Below are 18,541 nucleotides of genomic sequence, written 5' to 3'. Positions count from 1 at the left end.
CCTGCTGGTCCTGGTCTGTAGGTCCTGCTGGTCCTGGTCTGTAGGTCCTGCTGGTCCTGGTCTGTAGGTCCCTGTCGAGTCAGAGAGGTGAAGACGGACTTTAAAATATTTCGTAACTTCTGCCAGATCAGGTGGTTTGAAGCAGCAAAGGCTCATGGGAGTTTATCCTGGTTATCATATTGTTCTTGTCATCTTCACCTCGCTGACGGCCTCAGATCTGATCCACCTCGGACCTTAAAGCTGTCACGTAAGACCCTCAGAGAGGATCCTGGGTAATGAAGTCCTCAGCTTTGTAGAGGGGAGTCGGCCATGTTGAGAGCCATGTGGAGGCAACCGAAGGCTGAGCGTGGGTCAGACCCGGGACCCTGACCTCCTCGTGGGGTCACGTGACGTGTTAGGAAATGTGAGTTATCGTACCTCGGAGCGTCCCTGAATGCGTCGTAGTGTGACGGTGTGTTCTCCGGCTTCAGGACGCCGGTGACGGAGCGAGAGGACGGGCGGAACGGGGAGCAGGTCCGCCCCCTGAGGTACCACCTGAACCCCCCCACTGACATCCCGCTGACTCCGCCCCCCAAGGAGGTGATTGTAACTGTGTGTTGTGGCTGAATGAACCTCCTCTGAGCTCCGACTGCTCCACTAAATCCACCCTGCACATAACTCCTCCTCCTTTTTAAGGTCTTAACTCTCACACATTACCGTAGTCGACCACAAGGAGGCGCCAACAGTCGTCTCCTGCAGCGGCCTGTTGGATTCTGGGTAACGGGTTCTGAAGGAAGTGACATCACAGCTGCTTCCTGTCGGCGCACGTTAACGCTGCTTGTTTGACCTTTGACCTCTTTCTCCTGCGCTGGCGTCAGCTGTCACTCTGCTTCCTGTTTCCTCTCCTATCAGGTTCATGACAGACCTGCTCCTCCCACTAAGCCACTCCCCCCCGACCCCGCCTTAAAACCCCCGCCGCAGGTAACCTCCCCCGCCCTGCCGCGAGGCGCCGACACGCCGTTCATCCATCGCATGTGTTGTCGTCGTTGTTGTTGTTGTTGTTCAGGTCTTGTTGTTTGTGTTTCCTCACGGATCCAAACCTATAAATCCAAGTTGAGGAAAACCTCCCCAGAAAAGACTTTAATATATTTATATAAACCTATATTTATACAAATATATGCTTATATAAATATACAAACATATATATTCATACAAATATATGTTTCTATAAATATACAAACATATCTATATTTATACAAATATATGCTTATATAAATATACAAACATATTCATACAAATATATGTTTATATAAATATACAAACATATCTATATTTATACAAATATATGCTTATATAAATATACAAACATATATATTCATACAAATATATGTTTATATAAATATACAAACATATTTATACAAATATATGCTTATATAAATATACAAACATATATATTCATACAAATATATGTTTATATAAATATACAAACATATTTATACAAATATATGCTTATATAAATATACAAACATATATTTATACAAATATATGCTTATATAAAATATATATGTAATACTTTAACATTTACATGTTTATCTTTATACAAATATGTTTATATAAATATATGTTTATATATTTATATAAATATATGTTTATATAAATATTAAAATATGTTTAAATATTGTTATAAATATATAAACATATATTTATATAAATATATGTTTATATATCAATATATAAACATATATTTATATAAATATATGTTTATATATTTATATAAACAATCATCACAGAAACTTGGAGGAAAACGTTGGCTCTTTGACTTCATTGATATTATTTATCAGTTTGAAGAAGTCCGATCGGCCATTCAGTGTGTTTATTACTGTTTTACATTTCAGTTCGTTTACATTTAATTTTTATTTGGATTTCAGTTTTCACATAAAAATATTTCAGTTTTTTCACATTTCAGTTTTATTAATTCAGTTTTCTCACATTTTCTTTTTTTATATATATTTTTTCACATTTCAGTTTTTTTATTTCTGTTTTTATGTTTCAGTTTTTATATTTCATTTTTCTAACTTTTTTAATATATTTTTTCACATTTCATTTTTTTCACATTTCATAATTTTTTTCTATATGTTTTCACAAGTTAATTTTTTTCACATGTTAATTTTGTTCACATTTCATTTTTTCTCACATTTCAGCTTTAATATTTCAGTTTTAATATTTCAGTTTTCACATTTTCATTTTTTATGTATTTCAGTTTTCACATTTCTTTTTATTTCGTTAAATTTTTTTACATTTCATTTTTTTACATTTCATTTTTCATATTTCAGTTTTTATATACTGTATATATTTTTTTACATTTCATTTTTAAAATATTATTTAATTTTACATTTCAGTTTTTATATTTCAATTTTTATATTTCAGTTTTTATATTTCAGTTTTTTGACGTTAAATTTTTTTATATTTCAGTTTGTTTTCAGTTATGTTTGTTTACATTTATGTTTGTTTACATTTATCTTCTCTTTTCCTTTCAATGTTTTTAATCTGCATTCAGAACTCTCACGTCTGTAATTCGGGAGGAAAAGCATGTTTCATCTTATCTTCCTCCTCTTCCTCCTCCTCCTTCCTCCTCACTAACCTTCCAGCTGCTGGGGAGTCGACCAGCTCCGCCCAACAAGCCCCTCCCCCTCGATCCCCTCACACCTGGACAGGTAGACCACGCCTGTTAGCACGTAGCTCGTAGCTCGTAGCACTTAGCGTGTAGAAGGGATGACCTGCTGATCCCACTGCTGAGTCGTGATTGGTTGATTACGTGACAGCCGTGAGGCGTTCAGGGACAGAAGTGAGCATCGGGCTCTCCATTTCCTGCTGTTTTTATTCACAAACCAATTAAACCCATTCAGCTTAAAATCACTTCCTGTAGTTGTTTCACAATGAAAGTTTACTGCTAACGCTTTTAATTTGAAGCATTGTAGCAGGAAGTGATTTATTGAAATTAATTAATTTAAATAAATGATTAAATAACGCTATTCATTGATCTGTTTCAGGCTCCTGCTCCGTCCAAACCGGTGGTGGCCATGAAGCCCCGCCTCCTGCCCCCGCCCCCCCACCCCGGCTTCAGCGCGGCCACCAAGACACCACAACACAGAGCCGTCGCCCCGGCAACCGGCCGCTGCAGGTACGACCAATCAGAGCCTCGGGAAGTCTGGAGGGGTTTTATGTTCTGACTTTATTTATTTGACTTTCGACTTTTAATTTCTTTACGAATGTTTCAACATTTAAAGAGAACGTTTTTAAAATGGAGGAAATCTATTTTTAGAGTTTTCAATTATAAATCCTGTTTTTCTTTCAGTGATGAAAACCAGAAGAACAGGAACAGACGCCTCGCCGTGAAGCCCTCGAGCCCCCAGAGGGCCTCTCCGAGCCGCTGGTGAAGAAGAGGATGATGAAGAGGACCACTTCATACGCACTCGGCCGTCGGATTCTTTCTTCAAACTCGGACTGTAAATAAATGGCAACGTGCCTTGCTCAGCAGCACCGGCAGTCGTAGTGCGGACACTCGGGAATCGAACCTCTGACCGACGGCTGCTTCAATGTGTCATGTTCAGAGCCCCCAGCGAGGGTTCAGTGCCTTGCTCAAGGGCCCAGAGACGGGGATCCAGCCTGTGATCAAAGTATTATTAGCGACAGGACCCGTTCCTACAGGACCCTCTAGAGGACCCTTACCGTGAGGACCCTCTACAGGACCCTTACCTTGAGGACCCTCTACAGTACCCATTCCTTCAGGACCCTTACCTTGAGGACCCTCTACAGGACCTTTACCTTGAGGACCATCTACAGGACCCTCTACAGGACCTTTACCTTGTGGACCCTCTACAGTACCCGTTCCTTCAGGACCCTCTAGAGGACCCTCTACAGGACCTTTACCTTGTGGACCCTCTACAGTACCCATTCCTTCAGGACCCTCTAGAGGGCCCTCTACAGGACCCTTACCTTGAGGACCCTCTACAGTACCCGTTCCTTCAGGACCCTCTAGAGGACCCTCACCTTGAGGACCCTCTACAGTACCCATTCCTTCAGGACCCTCTAGAGGACCCTCTACAGGACCCTTACCTTGAGGACCCTCTACAGGACCCTTACCTTGAGGACCCTCTACAGGGTTTCAACTCTCGAGATGAGGATCCAGACTTGGAGGATCAAAGGCCGTTCACGATGTGTTCAGGGACACCACCTGACAGTTTGTGGAAATATTTAAATTGTTTATTATGACTTTATCATTTAAGTATTATATATTATATATATATATCAAATATATTATATACGCTGTCGAATATATTTTTATGGAAGATATGAGGACTTTGTTTTGAAATGTGATTATATTTTTGAAATTTTACAACTGTTAAAATAATTTTATAATGTTAATTTGACTCTAGACATCGCACTCTAGACATCTCACTCTCTTAACATCTCACTCTAGACATCTCACTCTAGACATCTCACTCTAGACATCTCACTCTCTAGACATCGCACTCTAGACATCTCACTCTCGAGACATCTCACTCTAGACATCTCACTCTAGACATCTCACTCTCTAGACATCTCACTCTAGACATCTCACTCTCTAGACATCTCACTCTAGACATCGCACTCTCGAGACATCTCACTCTAGACATCTCACTCTAGACATCTCACTCTCTAGACATCGCACTCTAGACATCGCACTCTCGAGACATCTCACTCTCTAGACATCTCAATCTAGACATCTCACTCTAGACATCGCACTCTCGAGACATCTCACTCTAGACATCTCACTCTAGACATCTCACTCTCTAGACATCTCACTCTAGACATCTCACTCTCTAGACATCTCACTCTAGACATCGCACTCTCTAGACATCTCACTCTAGACATCTCACTCTCTAGACATCTCACTCTAGACATCGCACTCTCGAGACATCTCACTCTCTAGAGAGCTCACTCTCTAGACATCTCACTCTAGACATCTCACTCTCTAGACATCTCACTCTAGACATCTCACTCTCTAGACATCTCACTCTCTAGACATCTCACTCTCTGAACATCTCACTCTAGACATCTCACTCTATGAACATCTCACTCTAGACATCTCACTCTCTAGACATCTCACTCTCTTGACATCTCACTCTAAACATCTCACTCTCTAGACATCTCACTCTCTTAACATCTCACTCTCTAGACATCTCACTCTCTGAAAATCTCACTCTAGACATCTCACTCTCTAGACATCTCACTCTAGACATCTGACTCTAAACATCTCACTCTCTAGCCATCTCACTCTAGCCATCTCACTCTCTGAAAATCTCACTCTAGACATCTCACTCTCTTAACATCTCACAATCTGAAATCTCACTCTCTGAACATCTCACTCTCTCAACATCTCACTCTCTGAACATCTCACTCTAGACATTTCACTCTCTAGACATCTCACTCTCTAGACATCTCACTCTCTGAACATCTCACTCTCTCAACATCTCACTCTCTGAACATCTCACTCTAGACATCTCACTCTCTGAACATCTCACTCTCTAGACATCTCACTCTGAACATCTCACTCTCTAAACATCTCACTCTGAACATCTCACTCTAGACATCTCACTCTCTGAACATCTCACTCTAGACATCTCACTCTGAACATCTCACTCTCTAAACATCTCACTCTCTAAACATCTCACTCTCTAGACATCTCACTCTCTAGACATCTCACTCTCTAAACATCTCACTCTAGACATCTCACTCTAGACATCTCACTCTCTAGACATCTCACTCTCTGAACATCTCACTCTCTGAACATCTCACTCTCTAGACATCTCACTCTAAACATCTCACTCTCTGAACATCTCACTCTCTAAACATCTCACTCTAGACATCTCACTCTCTAGACATCTCACTCTCTAGACATCTCACTCTCTGAACATCTCACTCTCTAAACATCTCACTCTAGACATCGCACTCTAGACATCTCACTCTCTGAACAGCTCACTCTCTGAACATCTCACTCTCTAGACATCTCACTCTCTAGACATCTCACTCTCTAAACATCTCACTCTCTGAACATCTCACTCTCTAAACATCTCACTCTAGACATCGCACTCTAGACATCTCACTCTCTGAACAGCTCACTCTCTGAACAGCTCACTCTCTAGACATCTCACTCTCTGAACATCTCACTCTCTAAACATCTCACTCTCTGAACATCTCACACTCTAAACATCTCACTCTAGACATCTCACTCTCTAAACATCTCACTCTCTAGACATCTCACTCTCTGAACATCTCACTCTGAACATTTCACTCTCTAAACATCTCACTCTCTAGACCTTTATGATGTTCGAGGTAATATATATTTTCTGTACTTTAGTTTTTAATAAATACCAAACTGTGGAACAGGATCTTTACTTTATCAGAATAATTGTTTAAAAGTCAAACACAACAAAAACACAAGATAAAGAGTTGAGAGTTATCATCTTAAAGATCTGATCAGAACACAAAGTATTGATGACCTCTTAAATATAATGACACTCCAATAAGAGGCTCCTATATAATGTTATTGTTCTGGACTTTACTCTGGAGAGACGAAGTCACGACGAGAGAAACCTTCTGGAAGCTCTGAGAGAAACCTTCTTCTCCTTCTTCTTCTCCTCCTTCTTCTCCTTCTCCTCCTCATTCTTCTTTTTCTTCTCCTCCTCCTCATTCTTCTTCTTCTTCTCCTTCTTCTCATTCTTCTTCTTTTTCTTCTCCTTCTCCTCCTCATTCTCCTTCTTCTTCTTCTCCTTCTTCTTCTCCTTCTTCTCCTTCTTCTTCCAGAATGTCAAATCATGTTGACTGCAGACTTACAGGGATGTGAGAGTCTTTCAGCTCTTCCTCCTCCTCCTCTTCCTCCTCCACCACATCTTCCTCCTCCTCCTCCTCCCCCCTGGTCTCAGTAAAGAGGAAGTTGTGAGTCCTGCTGAGTGTTTCTTCACTCCGACTCAGTCGGTGCAGAGAGTCGGTACGATCAGAGAGGAGGAACACGTCTTCATCTTCATCGCTCCGTCAGCTGCTCCTCGGTCATGGGTCCGTCCCTCCTCTTCCTCCTCCTCCTCGGCCTGCTGAGCTCCGCCGGCTCGCTGCCTCCTCCACGAACCTCCTTCCTCCTCGGTTCGTATCACCGACTTTCTGTGTTTGTGTCTGGTGCATTCTGGGAAGATGAAGGTTCCTCGCTGGCCCTCTTCCTCCTTCAGAACACGGGGTTGAATTCTGAATGAATCCCTGTGAGGACTGGAACTGTTTTCATTATCGTCTGTAGAACCTCGCATTCAGGTTCTCACGAGCAACAAAGTCAACAACAGATGGTGATCTTAGCTTAGCACTGGAAACAGCTAGCTTAGCATAAAGACTGGAAACAGCTAGATTAGCATAAAGACTGGAAACAGCTAGCTTAGCAAAAAGACTGGAAACAGCTAGCTTAGCATAAAGACTGGAAACAGCTAGCTTAGCATACAGACTGGAAACAGCTAGCTTAGCATAAAGACTGGAAACAGCTAGCTTAGCATACAGACTGGAAACAGCTAGCTTAGCATACAGACTGGAAACAGCTAGCTTAGCATACAGACTGGAAACAGCTAGCTTAGCATACAGACTGGAAACAGCTAGCTTAGCATACAGACTGGAAACAGCTAGCTTAGCATACAGACTGGAAACAGCTGAGTTTGGAGGGGAACACACATCCCATAATAACCTCGTGGTGAAGTCTTCTGTAGCTTTAATACTCCATATAAATATAGAGATGCAAGATGAACCGATGTTTCAACATGAACAGATCTGATTGGCCGATGGAGTCACATGATGACGATGTGGTGAAGGGAGACTCGCTCGGCGTCTCCTGGAGGGTTCTGCAGTTCACGTCGTGGTTCCTGAAGCTTCCTGTGAAGCGGCGCTCGCCGTGTTTCCTGTCTCCTTGTGTTTCCTGTCTCGCCGTGTTTCCTGTCTCCTTGTGTTTCCTGTCTCGCCGTGTTTCCTGTCTCCTTGTGTTTCCTGTCTCGTGTTTCCTGTCTCGTGTTTCCTGTCCGTCGTGTTTCCTGTCTCGTCGTGTTTCCTGTCCGTCGTGTTTCCTGTCTCATCGTGTTTCCTGTCTCCTTGTGTTTCCTGTCCGTGTTTCCTGTCTCGTCGTGTTTCCTGTCTGTCGTGTTTCCTGTCTCTCGTGTTTCCTGTCGTGTTTCCTGTCTCGTGTTTCCTGTCTCCTGTGTTTCCTGTCTCGCCGTGTTTCCTGTCTCCCGTGTTTCCTGTCTCCTTGTGTTTCCTGTCTCTCGTGTTTCCTGTCTCGTGTTTCCTGTCTCGTCGTGTTTCCTGTCTCGTCGTGTTTCCTGTCTCCTTGTGTTTCCTGTCTCGTCGTGTTTCCTGTCTCGTCGTGTTTCCTGTCTCGCCGTGTTTCCTGTCTCCTTGTGTTTCCTGTCTCGCCGTGTTTCCTGTCTCGCCGTGTTTCCTGTCTGGTCGTGTTTCCTGTCTCGTCGTGTTTCCTGTCTCGTCGTGTTTCCTGTCTCGTCGTGTTTCCTGTCTCCTTGTGTTTCCTGTCTCGCCGTGTTTCCTGTCTCCTTGTGTTTCCTGTCTCGTCGTGTTTCCTGTCTCGTCGTGTTTCCTGTCTCGTCGTGTTTCCTGTCTCCTTGTGTTTCCTGTCTCCTTGTGTTTCCTGTCTCGTCGTGTTTCCTGTCTCGCCGTGTTTCCTGTCTCCTTGTGTTTCCTGTCTCGTGTTTCCTGTCTCGCCGTGTTTCCTGTCTCCTTGTGTTTCCTGTCTCGCCGTGTTTCCTGTCCGCCGTGTTTCCTGTCTCATGTGTTTCCTGTCCTTGTGTTTCCTGTCTCGCCGTGTTTCCTGTCTCGTCGTGTTTCCTGTCTCGTCGTGTTTCCTGTCCGTCGTGTTTCCTGTCTCGTCGTGTTTCCTGTCTCGTCGTGTTTCCTGTCTCGTCGTGTTTCCTGTCCGTCGTGTTTCCTGTCTCGCCGTGTTTCCTGTCTCCTTGTGTTTCCTGTCTCGCCGTGTTTCCTGTCTCCTTGTGTTTCCTGTCTCGTCATGTTTCCTGTCTCCTTGTGTTTCCTGTCTCGTCGTGTTTCCTGTCTCCTTGTGTTTCCTGTCTCGCCGTGTTTCCTGTCTCGTCGTGTTTCCTGTCTCCTTGTGTTTCCTGTCTCGTCGTGTTTCCTGTCTCGCCGTGTTTCCTGTCTCCTTGTGTTTCCTGTCTCCTTGTGTTTCCTGTCTCGTTGTGTTTCCTGTCTCCTTGTGTTTCCTGTCTCGTTGTGTTTCCTGTCTATCGTGTTTCCTGTCTTACGTGTTTCCTGTCTCCTTGTGTTTCCTGTCTCGTGTTTCCTGTCTCGCCGTGTTTCCTGTCTCCTTGTGTTTCCTGTCTCGTTGTGTTTCCTGTCTCGCCGTGTTTCCTGTCTCCTTGTGTTTCCTGTCTCGCCGTGTTTCCTGTCTCGTCGTGTTTCCTGTCCGTCGTGTTTCCTGTCTCGTCGTGTTTCCTGTCCCGTCGTGTTTCCTGTCCGTCGTGTTTCCTGTCTCGTCGTGTTTCCTGTCTCCTTGTGTTTCCTGTCCGTCGTGTTTCCTGTCTCGTCGTGTTTCCTGTCCGTCGTGTTTCCTGTCCGTCGTGTTTCCTGTCTCGTCGTGTTTCCTGTCTCCTTGTGTTTCCTGTCTCGTCGTGTTTCCTGTCTCGTCGTGTTTCCTGTCTCGTCGTGTTTCCTGTCTCGTCGTGTTTCCTGTCTCGTCGTGTTTCCTGTCTCCTTGTGTTTCCTGTCTCGTCGTGTTTCCTGTCTCGTCGTGTTTCCTGTCTCCTTGTGTTTCCTGCCTCTCCGTGTTTCCTGTCTCGTGTTTCCTGTCTCCCGTGTTTCCTGTCTCGTGTTTCCTGTCTCGCCGTGTTTCCTGTCTCTTGTGTTTCCTGTCCGTCGTGTTTCCTGTCTCGTCGTGTTTCCTGTCTCCTTGTGTTTCCTGTCTCGTCGTGTTTCCTGTCTCGCCGTGTTTCCTGTCTCCTTGTGTTTCCTGTCTCGTGTTTCCTGTCTCGTCGTGTTTCCTGTCCGTCGTGTTTCCTGTCTCGTCGTGTTTCCTGTCCCGTCGTGTTTCCTGTCCCGTCGTGTTTCCTGTCTCGCCGTGTTTCCTGTCTCCTTGTGTTTCCTGTCTCGACGTGTTTCCTGTCTCGTCGTGTTTCCTGTCTCCTTGTGTTTCCTGTCTCGCCGTGTTTCCTGTCTCGTCGTGTTTCCTGTCTCCTTGTGTTTCCTGTCTCGCCGTGTTTCCTGTCTCGTCGTGTTTCCTGTCTCGTCGTGTTTCCTGTCCGTCGTGTTTCCTGTCTCGTCGTGTTTCCTGTCCGTCGTGTTTCCTGTCTCGCCGTGTTTCCTGTCTCGCCGTGTTTCCTGTCTCGTCGTGTTTCCTGTCTCGTGTTTCCTGTCCGTCGTGTTTCCTGTCTCGTCGTGTTTCCTGTCTCGTCGTGTTTCCTGTCTCGTCGTGTTTCCTGTCTCCTTGTGTTTCCTGTCTCGTCGTGTTTCCTGTCCGTCGTGTTTCCTGTCCGTCGTGTTTCCTGTCTCGCCGTGTTTCCTGTCTCGTCGTGTTTCCTGTCTCCTTGTGTTTCCTGTCTCGTCGTGTTTCCTGTCTCGCCGTGTTTCCTGTCTCGTCGTGTTTCCTGTCTCGTCGTGTTTCCTGTCTCGTCGTGTTTCCTGTCCGTCGTGTTTCCAGTCTCGCCGTGTTTCCTGTCTCGTCGTGTTTCCTGTCTCGTCGTGTTTCCTGTCCGTCGTGTTTCCTGTCTCGTCGTGTTTCCTGTCCCGTCGTGTTTCCTGTCTCGTCGTGTTTCCTGTCCCGTCGTGTTTCCTGTCCCGTCGTGTTTCCTGTCTCGTCGTGTTTCCTGTCCGTCGTGTTTCCTGTCTCGTCGTGTTTCCTGTCCGTCATGTTTCCTGTCTCGTTGTGTTTCCTGTCCCGTCGTGTTTCCTGTCTCTCTCTCGCTGCATCAGCGTCTTGCGGTGAGAGACGGAGACTCATGGAAGTGAGACTGGAGGAGAGAAGTGAGGGCTCCACCGCGGCCCTCTCGGCGGTGGGGCGGTCCTGGAACCTCTGAGGAACCACTGAGGAACCACTGAGGAACCTCTGAGGAACCACTGAGGAACCACTGAGGAACCTCTGAGGAACCACTGAGGACCTGAGAACCTCTGAGGAACCCGACTATTGTTTTTGAAGAACCGATGTTGGTGGGTTCCTGCCTCGTGGTCGTCGGCCCGTGGTAACGGAGCGATCTGATTGGTCCCCAGGCGCCCCCAGCCGGCCCCTGGCCCTCTTCGGCCCCCCCGACGTCCTCAACGCCAGCTCCCTGCTGCTCAGCGGGGACGGGGCCACGCTGTACGTGGGGGCGCGGGACGCCGTGCTCTCATTGGACGTCAGTCAGAGTGATGTCATCAGGCTGAAGAAGAAGGTGAGCCGCGGGTAGAGCGACTTCAACTCCCAGCATGCTTTGCGGTTCAGCTGAGTGATGCAACACGTCCTCATGTCCTCAGGTGGAGTGGCGTCCAACCCAGAGCGAGACGGACAGCTGCCAGAGCAAAGGGAGGGATGCTGCGGTGACTAGGACACGCCCCCTCACCTGTCTGTCCCCACCTGTCTGTCCCCACCTGTCTGTCCTCACCTGTCTGTCCCCACCTGTCTGTCCCCACCTGTCTGTCCCCACCTGTCTGTCCCCACCTGTCTGTCCCCACCTCAACTGTCTGTCCCCACCTGTCTGTCCCCCACCCACCTGTCTGTCCCCACCTCACCTGTCTGTCCCCCCCTCACCTGTCTGTCCCCACCTGTCTGTCCTCACCTGTCTGTCCCCACCTGTCTGTCCCCCCCTCACATGTTTTTACATGAAATGACTGTCTCTCTCCCCCCTCTCTCTCTCTCCCTCTCCCCCCTCCCCCCTCTCTCTCCCCCTCTCTCTCTCTCTCTCTCTCTCTCTCTCTCTCCCCTCTCTCTCTCTCCCCCTCTCTCTCTCTCAGGTGGACTGTCCTAACTTTGTGGGCGTGGTCCAGATGATGAATTCCTCTCATCTTTATGTCTGTGGTAGTTTCGCCTTCAGCCCCAAAGACGCCTTCATCGTACGACCTGAGACCCTGAAGAGCACAGAGCACGTCACATAGAGAGATATATAGAATAGAATAGAATAGAATATTTTATCCATTTTATTTATTAGTTCTCTCATTAGTGCATTTAACCCATTTATTATTTATTAAGGAGCAGTGGTGGGCGGCGAAGCAGCCGGGGGGGGGGGGTTCAGTGCACTCAAGGACACTCGACTTACAACTAATGGGGAAGCGCGGACAGAACCCAACCCCCCTGCGGTTGCAGGACGGCCCTCTTACCCCACTGAGCTAAAGCCGCCCCATAGATATGATTATATCTAATATGATTATATCTAAATACATATATATCTATATCTATATTTATATGTGGTCCTGGAGGAGGACCGGCTCAGTCCTGGTTCTGGTTCCTCCTCCAGCTGAAGTCTGTGTCCTTCAGGACGCAGAGAGCTTCCTGATGGAGCGGCGTGTCGACGGCAGAGCTAAAGCTCGCTGCCCGCACAGCCCGGTCCAGAGGAGCGCCGCCATCAGCGTCGGTCAGCCCCCCCCCCGATCACATGACCACGATGTCGCCTGCTTCAGCCAATGAGCTCTCGTGTCTGCTGCAGACGGCGAGCTGTTCACCGCCACGACCACCGACTTCAGGGGCGTCGAACCGCAGATCTCCAGACACTTCAGCCAAGATGGCCGCCCGGACGTCAGCCAGGACTCGTCAGTCCGCCTGCTGGAGGGTGAGTGAGGGTCCAGACCACCAGACCACCAGACCACTAGACCACCGTGTGAGGGTCACCAGACCACCACCGGTCTTCTGGTCTGATTGAATACTTTAGAACGGGTTCGTGTCACTTCCTGTTTCTCTGCTGAGACGTGAGACTGAAGTTTAACAGTCATGAAAACATTTGAGTTTCAACCAAAGAGTCAGACCCACTTCCTGTTGCCTGTTTCCTCTTCGTCTCGTCACATCTAGTTTATCAAGGCCCTGATGGTTCCATCAGACTCTCAGACCTCTTGTAGACCTCGTGTAGACCTCTCAGACCTCATGTAGACTCTCAGACTCTCAGACCTCTTGTAGACTCTCAGACCTCTTGTAGACTCTCAGACTCTCAGACCTCTTGTAGACTCTCAGACTCTCAGACCTCTTGTAGACCTCTCAGACTCTCAGACCTCTTGTAGACCTCTCAGACTCTCAGACCTCTTGTAGACCATCAGACCTCTTGTAGACTCTCAGACTCTCAGACCTCTTGTAGACCCTCAGACTCTCAGACCTCTTGTAGACTCTCAGACTCTCAGACCTCTTGTAGACCATCAGACTCTCAGACCTCTTGTAGACTCTCAGACTCTCAGACCTCTTGTAGACTCTCAGACTCTCAGACCTCTTGTAGACTCTCAGACTCTCAGACCTCTTGTAGACTCTCAGACCTCTTGTAGACCTCGTGTAGACCTCTCAGACCTCTTGTAGACCTCTCAGACTCTCAGACCTCTTGTAGACTCTCAGACTCTCAGACCTCTTGTAGACCATCAGACTCTCAGACCTCTTGTAGACCTCTCAGACTCTCAGACCTCTTGTAGACTTTCAGACTCTCAGACCTCTTGTAGACTCTCACTCTCAGACCTCTTGTAGACTCTCAGACCTCTTGTAGACTCTCAGACTCTCAGACCTCTTGTAGACTCTCAGACTCTCAGACCTCTTGTAGACTCTCAGACTCTCAGACCTCTTGTAGACTCTCAGACTCTCAGACCTCTTGTAGACTCTCAGACTCTCAGACCTCTTGTAGACCTCTCAGACTCTCAGACCTTGTGTAGACCTCTCAGACTCTCAGACCTCTTGTAGACCTCGTGTAGACCTCTCAGACCTCTTGTAGACTCTCAGACCTCTTGTAGACCTCTTGTAGACTCTCAGACCTCTTGTAGACCTCGTGTAGACCTCTCAGACCTCTTGTAGACCTCGTGTAGACCTCTCAGACCTCTTGTAGACCTCGTGTAGACCTCTCAGACCTCTTGTAGACCTCGTGTAGACCTCTCAGACCTCCTGTAGACTCTCAGACCTCTTGTAGACCTCGTGTAGACCTCTCAGACCTCTTGTAGACCTTGTGTAGACCTCTCAGACCTCCTGTAGACCTTGTGTAGACCTCTTGTAGACCTTTTGTAGACCTCTCAGACCTCTTGTAGACCTCGTGTAGACCTCTCAGACCTCTTGTAGACCTCGTGTAGACCTCTCAGACCTCTTGTAGACCTCTCAGACCTCTTGTAGACCTCGTGTAGACCTCTCAGACCTCCTGTAGACTCTCAGACCTCTTGTAGACCTCGTGTAGACCTCTCAGACCTCTTGTAGACCTTGTGTAGACCTCTCAGACCTCCTGTAGACCTTGTGTAGACCTCTCAGACCTCTTGTAGACCTTGTGTAGACCTCTCAGACCTCCTGTAGACCTTGTGTAGACCTCTCAGACCTCTTGTAGACCCTCAGCCTCTGACTTCCTGTATTTCAGAGCCGGTCTTTGTGGGCTCGTCCTCCGACCCGTCTCAGAAGAAGCTCTACTTCTTCTTCACTGAAGTGGGGAAAGAGTTCAGCTTCATGGACGAGGTCCGGATCCCCAGAGTGGCCCAGGTCTGCAAGGTGATGATGATGATGGTGGTGGTGATGATGATGGTGGTGATGATGAAGATGATGATGATGATGATCCTGATCCTCCCAGGACGACGTGGGGGGTCAGAGGACTCTGCAGAACAAGTGGACCTCCTTCTCCAAAGCCCCTCTGCTCTGCCAGGTCCCCAAGCAGCTTCCCTTCAACGTGGTCCAGGACGTGTTCACCCTCCGGCCACCAGAGGGCGGCAACGCCTCTGAGACGCTGTTCTACGGGGTCTTCACGTCTCAGTGGTAGGAGGACAGAAGCTCTGAAGACCATGAGCCTCTCCAACCTTCTGGTACCTCGTTGGAGGACCTTCATACCGACCGCGTCTCCCCTTGCACCGCTTCACGAGCTGGATCCCTTAGAGCCCAAAGGGGGACCAGCAAGGCCCTCAGGGAGCGCAGACCTCCATCAAGGACACGCCTCTTTCACCGTGAAGTGGAACATAATGCGTTTCCTCTCTGGTCCCCGTCAGGTCCTCGGGTCCAGAATCTGCCGTGTGCGTCTTCAGGCTGCAGGACGTCAGGGCGGCGTTCTCCGGGAGCTACCGGACCTTCGACATGGAGACCCACCAGCTGAGCTCCTTACTGGGGAAAGCCTCCAACCTGGGACAGGTGAGACCCCGTGGGACCGAGACCTTGAGTTCACCTTTAGAGACGTGGTATGAGGTCATTGTTGTTTTATGATTCATCAATTACCGAATCGGGGAGAACATATGATTTCCTGAAAGTGATTTTAATAAAGCAGTTCAGAGGGAGCCGGCGTCCCTCAGGGCCGGGCCCCGGGCCCACAGCAGTTCCCTTGAGCTCGGGCCCGTTTCATTGGGAGTATTTCTGCAGTGCGGACTGGACAGCGCTTCAGACCTGGATCTGGCTCAGGTGAAGAAGAGCTTCCTGACCAGCGGCAGCATCACAGGAGACCCCATCGTGGTCTCTGGGGGGCACCAGTACAGCCGGGTGGCGGCCATGAGGACCAGGGCGGCCAGTGGAGACCAGTACACGGTCCTGTTCCTTCTGACCGGTGAGACCTCCAGACCCACACAGACCCTGGACTCTGTGGGAGCTTAACCCCCGTCTGTCTCTCAGAGTCTGGACGGATCCACAAAGTGGCCTTGCTGGACCGGGGCCCGCGGGTCGTAGAGGAGATTCAGGTGTTCACACAACCACAGCTGGTCAAGAGCCTGGTCCTCTCCTCCTCCAAGGTAGAGCTCCGCCTCCTGTGACATCATCACCCTTAATACTGAGCCTCAAATACAGGTCGTGACCCTGCCTGTGTTGGTGCCGTAGGGAGTCCTCTACGTGGGGACGTCGGAGGGCGTGACCGCCGTCCCCGTGGCCAGGTGCTCCGTCTACACCCGCTGCAGCCAGTGCGTCCTGGCCAGAGATCCTCTGTGTGGGTGGAGCCGGACCGGCAGCGCCTGCACCGGATTGGACGGCCGGCACCACGACATGTGAGTGGAAGTTAGCGTTAGCTCCACAGAGTAAAATAGAGATTTAGATACCGAGTCATCTCCATTTGTGTTCCTGAGTCCAGGAGTCAACGTTGTTTTAATCCTCAGAGCTCAAGACCTGAAGGGTGGGAACGTAGGAGAAACATGTGGCGGAGAAACCACGACGCCCCAGGTCACAGGTAACGCTTCAGACTGCATGGGGTCTACAGGTAGCATGGGGTCTGCAGGTAGCATGGGGTCTACAGGTAGCATGGGGTCTGCAGGTAGCATGGGGTCTGCAGGTAGCATGGGGTCTGCAGGTAGCATGGGGTCTGCAGCATGGGGTCTGCAGGTAGCATGGGGTCTGCAGGTAGCATGGGGTCTGCAGGTAGCATGGGGTCTGCAGGTAGCATGGGGTCTGCAGGTAGCATGGGGTCTGCAGGTAGCATGGGGTCTGCAGGTAGCATGGGGTCTGCAGGTAGCATGGGGTCTGCAGGTAGCATGGGGTCTGCAGGTAGCATGGGGTCTACAGGTAGCATGGGGACTACAGGTAGCATGGGGTTAGCAGGTAGCATGGGGTTAGCAGGTAGCATGGGGACTACAGGTAGCATGGGGTTAGCAGGTAGCATGGGGCTAGCAGTAAGCTAACGCAGCGTGAGTCTTCTCTTGTGACAGAAGTGGTGGTTCACCTGAACGAAGCGGTGAGGCTTCGGTGTCTGAAACCCTCCAACCTGGCAACCCTGACCTGGACCTCCCCCGGATTCAAAAGCCTGCCGGAGGAGCTCTTCATACCGTCGGCCGACGGCGGCCTGATCTTCTTCGCCGCCGCCGCCACCTTCGGGAGCTACCGCTGCGAGGCGGAGGAGGACGGCTACAGGGAAGTCGTGGCGAGCTACGTGGTCCAGCAGGTCGCCGCCCCGGACCTCAGACGGGACGCCCGGTCCGGGAAGGAGACGCCGGAGATCGCTCGCGTCCAGGAGAGTTTCTACGGCGAGCTGGTGGCCGTGTCCTCGCTGCTGGCCGTCTGCGTCGTGGCCCTGGCGCTCGGGGGCCTCGCCGCGTGGCGCCGGAGGAAAGCCGGCCTCGAGGCGCGGCGTCTGGTCGGCCCGGAAGACGGCGGCAGAACCAACGGCTGCACGGAGAGCGTTCCCTCCCTGAGCCGCCCGGAGGACGCCGGCGCAGTGACGGAGCCCAGAGGTCGCTCAGTTGCTCAGGAAGCTGCTCAGCAGATGTAGATCGGTTCGGTGAGGGGTCAAGAGGTCAAAGACAGATTTACTCACCAGTTTTGAGTCTTTGAAGTTGTTTTGAGTCTCTCTGAAGTTGTTTTGAGTCTCTTTGAAGTTGTTTTGAGTCTCTTTGAAGTAGTTTTGAGTCTCTGTGAAGTTGTTTTGAGTCTCTTTGAAGTTGTTTTGAGTCTCTTTGAAGTAGATTTGAGTCTGTTTGAAGTTGTTTTGAGCCTGTTTGAGTGTAAATCTTCTCCTGTGACTGGTGAGATAAAGATAAACATACTTTGTGTTTTATTTTCTTTAATGGTTAAACAAATGTATAATTAGTTTGTGTATTGTGATTACCTTTTATTAAATGATCTTTAAACATTCAGGGATCAGGCCGATTGAATATCGAACCTGTGTTGATATATATAATATTTTTTTAAAAATTACTCATCGTGAGAATTAATGTAAACGAGACGTGACACCTGGACCTTCATACTTCTTTATAATTCAATCATCAGATATGGTATTATTTTATGTTGAATTGTCTTGTGTTTCAAATTAAAACTATGAATTGTGAATGTGTTGAATATCTATTTTAATTTGTTTAGAGTCTAAATCACTGGAAATGCTGTCGTCTCATATATTTATATATATATAATGTATTTAAGTATATAAATATCCATATCGAAAATATATATATATACATATAAATATATATAAATATCCATATTTGAAATAAATATATAAATATCCATCTACAAAATATATATATATAATATTTAAGTATATACTGTATATAAATATCCATATACAAAATATATATATATATATGAATTCATCATCATTCATCATATTTTAATTGATGACGTCATTTTACTGAAGCACAAATATTTTGAATCTCTGATGGTCAATAACTGTTTTATATGAGAGGACACGGCGCCACCTGCTGGTTACATGAATGTAATGAAGAAACTACAACCTACATGTGCATGTCAACATGTCAACAACAACAACAACATTGTCTGTGAAGTTTGGAATGTATAAAGTATATAAATAAGTCTCTATTTGAGACACAAACTCATAACTAGAAGACATATTTGTATTTAAATCGTTGAAGTGTCTTTTTTTTTTTATCTCAGGGAGGAAATAATCTTCTATTTCTCAGTCAAAGTAAATTTAAAAAAAGTTGGATTCAGTTT

General features: G+C 47.8%; 2 protein-coding genes across 4 annotated transcripts in view; both read left to right on the top strand.

Moving 5' to 3' along the window:
- The window catches only part of LOC130213185 (disintegrin and metalloproteinase domain-containing protein 12-like), a 56,809-nt gene extending 50,399 nt beyond the window's left edge, over positions 1 to 6,410 (top strand). Inside the window, exons 25-29 of the mRNA XM_056444651.1 lie at positions 471 to 579; positions 892 to 960; positions 2,628 to 2,693; positions 3,030 to 3,160; positions 3,335 to 6,410. Coding sequence (XP_056300626.1) covers positions 471 to 579; positions 892 to 960; positions 2,628 to 2,693; positions 3,030 to 3,160; positions 3,335 to 3,416 — 457 coding nt within the window. The 3' untranslated portion in view covers positions 3,417 to 6,410. The remainder of the gene's footprint in view (positions 1 to 470; positions 580 to 891; positions 961 to 2,627; positions 2,694 to 3,029; positions 3,161 to 3,334) is intronic.
- A 610-nt stretch (positions 6,411 to 7,020) lies between these two features.
- On the top strand, positions 7,021 to 17,920 carry LOC130213511 (semaphorin-4B-like). Of its 3 annotated transcripts, none has more exons than XM_056445203.1 (14): positions 7,021 to 7,158; positions 11,272 to 11,432; positions 11,515 to 11,577; positions 11,992 to 12,090; positions 12,512 to 12,608; positions 12,681 to 12,803; positions 14,559 to 14,677; positions 14,766 to 14,947; positions 15,175 to 15,313; positions 15,539 to 15,719; positions 15,785 to 15,900; positions 15,986 to 16,149; positions 16,258 to 16,328; positions 16,804 to 17,920. In XM_056445203.1, the coding sequence occupies exons 1-14, from the start codon at positions 7,071 to 7,073 to the stop codon at positions 17,361 to 17,363; spliced, it is 2,163 nt and encodes a 720-aa protein (XP_056301178.1). In that variant the 5' UTR covers positions 7,021 to 7,070; the 3' UTR covers positions 17,364 to 17,920. The 3 variants fall into 3 exon arrangements, with proteins under 3 accessions (XP_056301178.1, XP_056301179.1, XP_056301176.1); XM_056445204.1 differs by having other exon boundaries at positions 14,559 to 14,686; positions 14,838 to 14,947; XM_056445201.1 differs by having other exon boundaries at positions 7,022 to 7,158; positions 14,559 to 14,686.
- The last annotated feature ends 621 nt before the right edge of the window (positions 17,921 to 18,541 follow it).

The sequence above is a fragment of the Pseudoliparis swirei genome, chromosome 22 (assembly GCF_029220125.1).
Source record: "Pseudoliparis swirei isolate HS2019 ecotype Mariana Trench chromosome 22, NWPU_hadal_v1, whole genome shotgun sequence".
Taxonomy (NCBI): domain Eukaryota; kingdom Metazoa; phylum Chordata; class Actinopteri; order Perciformes; family Liparidae; genus Pseudoliparis; species Pseudoliparis swirei.
This window is presented reverse-complemented; position numbering and strand designations above follow the sequence as displayed.